The 7,101-nt window shown below is 32.9% G+C and overlaps 1 protein-coding gene across 4 annotated transcripts; it reads left to right on the top strand.

The window, feature by feature from the left end:
- Positions 1–1,757: 1,757 nt before the first annotated feature.
- Positions 1,758–6,659, top strand: LOC110941026. 4 transcript variants are annotated; one of them, XR_002593744.2, is made up of 4 exons: positions 1,758–1,920; positions 3,308–3,352; positions 6,258–6,378; positions 6,486–6,659. XR_002593744.2 is itself a non-coding variant. In XM_022182629.2 (4 exons), the coding sequence occupies exons 1-4, from the start codon at positions 1,779–1,781 to the stop codon at positions 6,553–6,555; spliced, it is 399 nt and encodes a 132-aa protein (XP_022038321.1). In that variant the 5' UTR covers positions 1,758–1,778; the 3' UTR covers positions 6,556–6,659. The 4 variants fall into 4 exon arrangements, 1 of the variants encoding a protein (XP_022038321.1); XM_022182629.2 differs by having other exon boundaries at positions 1,758–1,945; positions 6,490–6,659; XR_004892721.1 differs by lacking the exon at positions 3,308–3,352.
- Positions 6,660–7,101: the final 442 nt, after the last annotated feature.

Genomic DNA, 7,101 nt, shown 5'->3' with positions numbered 1-7,101 from the left:
TAATCCTGAAAATATAAAAGGAAGACAAAAGCACACTTTTTCCAACATTAGTACTAAAAAAGGGTTAGTTTTATGCCACAATTGATGTAATTTATATGTTGCATTTTGTGCACATCAAATACCCCCACACTTGAATCTTTGCTTGTCCTCAAGCAAAACTCTTTATAATGTTGCTTTTTCACTCCCAAATGGAATGGGTAGAAGAGAAGGTTTTTGGGCTTGTCATAGAGTGTCGGGATTTCCAAGATTCTTTATTTAAGTTTTATTTTTATTTATTTACAATCAACACTCGGCCGAAGGTGTATTTTTTAGTGAATCACTCGAGAGCGGCATGGAACTTACTCCTACCATAAGCTTGCCAAGCAATCAATCCTCCTCCTTTTTAACTATGTACCTTTGTAAATATCAAAAGGACTTTTTGGGTGAAGGGTTAGGCTTGGGCTAAAGGTGGGTGGTTGGGTTAGTGGTTAGTAAAAGGGCGAAAAGCGTAAAAAGCATCGGTTTTTTTTGAGCGACTTTTTATTTTTCACAATTTATTTTATTTTGATGAACCATTTCTTTTAAACAAAGTTATTTTTGATGAACTTGTTTGTTTATTTGGTTTCATCATCAAAATAATTTTTTTTAAAGTCATAAGAAAAACCGAGCTTTGTTACTAAAAGAAAGGGTTAAAATAAAAAAGGGTATTGGTGGGTAAAAAGGGTGTTTGTTTTTGGGTTAAGAAATGAAAAGGTTTAGGCTCAAAGGGGTTAACTAGGGGGATTTTGGGTAGGTGGTAAAAAAAATGAAAAATAATGGTGTAGAAAGAAAAAGGGTTAGTCCTAATGCCTCCATCATTTACTTACTCGGGTTTAAGTTGGTAAGGACCGGGAATGTATTGTCGTGGCAAGTTCTAGAGTCGTAAGAACCAAGCGGCTATTCACACAAGAAACAAAAAATGAGCATTTAGTGTAAAGATATGTATTTGTATGCTCAATAAAGGCTCAAAACTCACTTTTGTGGGAATGGGTTTTTAGGGTAAATTACATTTTTCGTCCTTAATGTTTGTACCGGATTGCAATGCATGGCCTTTAACTTCAATAATTACAGTCACAGTCCTTTATTTGATAAAATCGTTACACCATTAGTCCTTTTACACTAACCCAGTTAGATTTTTTTGGTTAAGTATGACATGTGTCTTACACATGAGGGTATTATTGTCTTTTTCGATTCTAACACAGCAAAAAAAGATTACCAATCCATTACCCCCTCCGGTTCTCTCTCACTCTCCCTCCACCCCCTCATCTCTCCCTCAATATATCTGCAGATTACCGTTCCACCACTTTGATTTCCCATCACCACAACCACTTCCCTTGACACACCTAATTATTTATCAAATTAACAAATTCCATTAAAATTAAAAAGCTAACCATTCTGCATAACTGATAAAACTTAATCTATAATGTATATTAAAACAAAACATTTTGGTGCCACTTGGCATAAATTTAATCCACTAATTGCCACCTGGCAACTTAATACTCCTTAATGGAATAAAATGAGCGGTAAAACAAAAAACCCTTATGCCTCTTTTGTGTTTGTTTACCCGCTCCTCAATACACGGCTTCTTTTCCTCTCAACACCTATCTTCTCTATCAAGCTATTTCACTCCATTTATTATTATGTAGCCTTCTCTGTCTACACATCCTCCAAATCCAGTTTAACAATTTAGCACAAATTAGCCCTAAAATTTGGTCACTAACATCAACGATGATTGAGGCAGCGATTAGAACAAACCGCGTATGGCGAACGTCAAAGACATGCATCTCCTCCAAGACGGTACCCCTCCTGGTGGTTTCGCTCCGGTCTGCTATGCTCGCCGGATTCAGTGTCGTTACCATATTCCTCGCTGCTTTTGGCTCTATCTCTTGGGGCATGTACCAGGTCGGCAAGGGAATAACATCCGTCGGTACATTTTTTCTGATTTCAGAAACCCTAGGGTTTTTTTTATTTTTTTGTTGATCGAAATGTGAAATGTAGTATTTTGAGATCTGATATGGATGTGAAGTGAAATTAGGTCGTTTTTAGGGTTAGATTAACCTAGATATATATATATAGATATACCAGGGATGTTTATTTTTAGGAGAGTGACCTTTGTGTTTGGTTTATCTAATTTTTTATAGAAGTTAATGGTTGTATATTGATGTAATGATGCTGCAAACTGTAAGTTTTGGTGTGTTGGATGCAAATTTATAATGAAAGATGAGTGTTTGGGGTTAAACGCTTTTTGGATGGAAGTAACATGTTATTGATGATTAAATTAGCAATATGGGGGATTGAGATGTGATTTTAATTTGAACTATGTTGAATTTGGTGGTTTGGAATGGAATTTGGGATGGTCTGGTAGCTAGGTGATGCTTATTTTGTTAGGTATAGGCTATCTAGAAGAGAGTAATGAATCGTTAGTCTGTAAATTGTTGTTTGCTTTCTCTTACATGGCTACACATTGATGCATCGAGTCTACTTGATCAGCAGGAAGCCAAAAAGCCTGCTGTTAAAGCTCCTCTTTAGTTTTTATGTTAATTAGTCTAACTGTTTTTTTTTTCCCTGAAGTAGGTTTGGGCTATAAAGTTTCTCTTTATGCTTTTAAAAAATTGTGAATAAATTTATTCTGCAGCCTCTTTACCTTGGGGATTGGCCAGGTGTTTCGGTTGAGTAATGCTATAACAGCCAAGTTTTGTAGACATTCCATTCATTTGAACACCTTTTATGCCAATTTGGCTATTTTGTTTTTATAAATAAATAGTGTTATATATATGGCTTAGTTGTTATTCCATAACATGAAAATGTTTCATTTGTATGTAATTATATATATATACTTATTCCTCGTGGTAGGTTTGTACAGTACCTCCAGCAGCCACCGGAGTAAGATAATAGGTTATTAGCTAAAAGTTTAAAAGCCAGACTATTACTACAATAATTTGATTCTTTCTAAATAAGCCGCTTTAGGAAACAACCATTAAGAGCACATTTCAAGCGGCTATATACCAGCTTGCCTTATACTGTCCATTCAATATAAAACACATATAAACGGGTCCAAATCCCCATATTTATAACTAGGCGCTTTAAGTATTGATTTTCAGGTCATTGGTACACTTGATTAAAAAAGCTTAAAATGAGTATGTTAAAAGCTATATTGGACTGATCTTGTATTGTTTTATGTGTTATGCCTTGCCACTAATAGTTTAAACAAAATGAGTAGATTGGCGAGTCGGTTTTTACGCTTTGAACTGATCTTTTTTTTTTTTGAATTGTTACACTTCAATGAAAGTTACCGAAGTGGGAGTTTAAAACCTATCTTGGATGGCACGAGCAGGTAAGTTTAATCACATTATCTTCACATCATTAACATGTTTACATAATAAGCTACATTCTACTTAAAACAAATCCACTTCTTATGATGTTGTACAACAATCACTGGAATCCATCATTACCACAACCATATTCGCTTTATTCTTCTTCTCAGTCCGTATTCACGATCCTGCCAATGTAAATTACATTAAAATTTGTTAACCCATTTTACTAATTCAACCTTAATTATATTTTCTCAATAAATGAAATTAAAAAAAATACACAAAGTATACTTTGTAAAAATGTATATAACTTTGTATGGGTCTCACGTCTTCTTTAATGTAGACAACATATGGTCAACTAAATGTTTTGTTCATAAATATATTGGACGTAGATACAATTGTAAGCCATGTTAACACATACATTGGACCAAATATATGATTTCTTTTTATAAATTTTCGTTTTTAATTAGTTTTGGTATAGAATGTAGATACTTAAAATGGAATCTTTCATATATTTTTTAATTTTAATTTGTTAACTATGATTATGGTTATGATTTGTTTATTAATTAATATAAATGACTAAATTCAAGTTTTAAGTAATTTTAATCGATTATATACTTTTTATATATAAATACTCATAAAGTTGAAATCATAATATTTTTAAAATTTGCGTATATGAAAATTGAAATTGAAATATGGTAATGATTGAAATATGGTAATGATTGTAAATTTATTATAAATTAAAAGTTTGATTGAATATACTTCGTAATTCAAGTTTTAAGTAATTTGAATCGATTATATACTTTCTTAGATTAATACTCTTAAATTTGAAATCTGGTTCGAAATCAAAATATTTTTAAAATTTTCGGAATTGAAAATGGAAATTGAAATATGGTAATGATTGTAATTTTATTTTAAAATAAAAGTTTGATTGAATATACTTCGCAATTCAACTACTTAAATGATTGTACAAATTTTTACTGATTTATATATTTAAGGGAAAAATAATGACCAAAAATAATATACTAGCATAAATACCAATTTCGAAATACAGTTTCATTCACAACTTCGCTTCTTCATTCAAAGAAACATCATCGTTCACTCATCCGAATGTATGAATTTGCTTTGAGTTTCAATACGTAGTATTTTAAATGTTCTTTTTGTTTATCTTATTTTTTATGTCCATTTAATTTATTCTTTTTTTGCATGCTATGTAGAATGGAACAACCAGCCATCACGTCGCTGAAAAATTTGAATCTCAACCAGGATGACTATACCATCAAGGTTCGCATTGTCAGACTATGGAGTCGAGCAGCGTTCAATGATCCGCGAAAGGTTTAATGCTATGATATGATTTTAATGGATGAAGAAGTAAGTGTACATAAAATTGTTTTTAATGATACTTCATATACATATGTTTTACGTTCTTTCTCTGGTATAAATTTTGTAATTATTTTATATATTAGGGGACGAAAATGCAAGCCTTTGTCTTAGCCAAAACTGCAAGAGAGTATGAACATTTGTTGAAGGAGAAGCAATGTTTGTTCATCTGTAATCCTTCATTAGGCGAGAATCGACAGAAAGTGAAGTATGTTCATATTCCGACGAAGATTAATCTAAACAGCAACGCAATAGTTTCGGTTTGTGATGAACCTATTGGTACTGTGTGGGGATTCGACTTTTCTCCTTTTCGTTCTGTTGTAGAAGACCCGAATGACGACAACAAGTCCTTTAAAAGTCCTATTGGTATCTTGACTCTCTATTTTTAATATATTATACTGCAATGTAATTTATATGACGTTACAAATAATTTTATGTTAATATTGTTTTATTTGTAGACGTAATTGGTTTTGTCGTTAAGAGTTTTCCTTATGATCTAAAAGAGGATACCAAAGACGGGAAACAAGAAAAGAAGCTAACATTCATGCTTCAGGATTTAGAGTATGTTAACCCTTTTTTTGTCTAATAACGATATGTAAATCAATCACTCCTATGCTAATTTTTTTGTTTTTGTTATTTTGTTCCATAGAGGGAAGCAAATATATGTTACTCTTTGGGATGCTTATGCTGAACAGATATTGGATTTTGAAAGGGACAATCAAGATGAAAAAAATGTGGTTGTAATTGTTCAATTCGGAAAATACAGGTTCTGGGGAGGTATACGCCTACATATATATGATAATTTTTTTTTTAATTACACAATCTGTTGTTAACAATTGTCCATCTATATTAATTTGAGAATTTTGTGGACACTAATAGGGTATCTTTATGTTTCAAATCTCTACACTGTCACTCGCGTGTTGATCAACGCTGAAATTGATGACATAATAACTTTTAAGAAGAGGTATGTTTTAACGTCACCATATCATGTCTTTTTTGCGTACTTTGCAAATAACGTTCAATTAAATATTTTTTTAGGTTCCTTTCAAACATTACCCCTGAAACGTCTTCCAGCTTTTCTGGATTGAGTTCCTCTAGAATCAAGTCTCCTACTGAAGAGTATGTTTCAGATTTTCAGTTCAGTACTATTGGAGCTTTAAATCAAATTTTGGAGGTACTAAAAGTCTTACTTTTACCATGTTTCTTTAATTGTCATATCATTAAAACGTCATTTTTAATATCTTCTGTACAGCAAAAGTTTGTAATTATTGTTGGAACTATCAAGAGTTTTGCTTCCGAGGATTCTTGGTTTTACAATGCTTGCAGAAATTGTAATCGAAAGGTCACCACAAAAACAATTTCAAAAGAAAAAGCAAGATGGTTCCGATGGGTTTTGAGGATGTTGTGGTTCTGGAGTGTAAGGACGATGGCTGTAACAGTAAGACTGTTTACTCCGTTCCGAGGTACTATTACTTTAGATATTAATTGGTATTTTACATGTTTATGCGTTACATTATTGTTGTATAACATATAATTAATATGTTTCAGGATCAGGGTTCCGATACGGGTTCAGGATTGTACAGGGATTGTGACGCTCACCCTATTTGAGCGTGAGGTGCTTAAGCTATTGAAGGTTAACGCGAGTCAGCTGTTGGATAAGAACCTTGATGTACGTTATAATTAGTTGTTTTGTTTTACAGCTGTGGATTATTATTAGTTAGTTAACATTACATCGCTTTTTGACAAAATTATTATTTTTTGTATATGACTCGCCAGTTAGCTAACGAAGGGAATTTTCCGCCTGAACTCAATGCTCTACTCAACAGGAAGTTTGCATTCAAGATAGCCATAGGTTCTTTTAACATACAAAACAAATCGGATGGTTACTCTGTTTCGAAATTAACTGACAATCCAACCGTGATTTCCGAACTAGATAAGATTTTTGATGTCATTCAAGTACTTGAAAACCTATGCACTGGTATTTAGTTATATGTTATATAATTCTAACCAATAATATAACTTTTATATTTCATATTTCAGCCTCTTGACGAGGAGCGTGTGAATGTTGTTAGCTCTGACATGAAAGTAGCAGATGAGGTCCCCGTTAATGTGTGTAATTTGTATCTGGTTGTTCATTAAAAATGCTTCACTTTTTTTTGGGGGTTTAATCATTATTTGTTTTCCCTTTTTTAAGGATTCTATCTCCCGTACCAAAGCCGATGAGACACCTGTGTCTAATTTTACTAAAGGCATATTTACAACACCCTATGAAGATGGCAACGGTACCTCACTTCGTGTCATGGAAAGCGAACTGAAGCGGAATTTGGACAACATGTACGATGCTGATGTGATGTCTTCGCAGTCGTCTACAAAACCACGTAAAGCTGGCAAG

This window comes from Helianthus annuus, chromosome 5, assembly GCF_002127325.2.
Source record: "Helianthus annuus cultivar XRQ/B chromosome 5, HanXRQr2.0-SUNRISE, whole genome shotgun sequence".
Lineage (NCBI taxonomy): Eukaryota > Viridiplantae > Streptophyta > Magnoliopsida > Asterales > Asteraceae > Helianthus > Helianthus annuus.
Note: the sequence above shows the minus strand (reverse complement) of the source record. Positions and strands in the feature narration are given on the sequence as shown.

Bases quoted from the DNA above. Each gene is read 5' to 3' on its own strand.
- LOC110941026 (XM_022182629.2), top strand. From the start codon at position 1,779: ATGGCGAACGTCAAAGACATGCATCTCCTCCAAGACGGTACCCCTCCT. The intron at 1,946-3,307 runs GTACATTTTTTC...CTTCAATGAAAG, and splicing joins CAAGGGAATAACATCCGTCG to TTACCGAAGTGGGAGTTTAA. The intron at 3,353-6,257 runs GTAAGTTTAATC...AATATGTTTCAG, and splicing joins ATCTTGGATGGCACGAGCAG to GATCAGGGTTCCGATACGGG.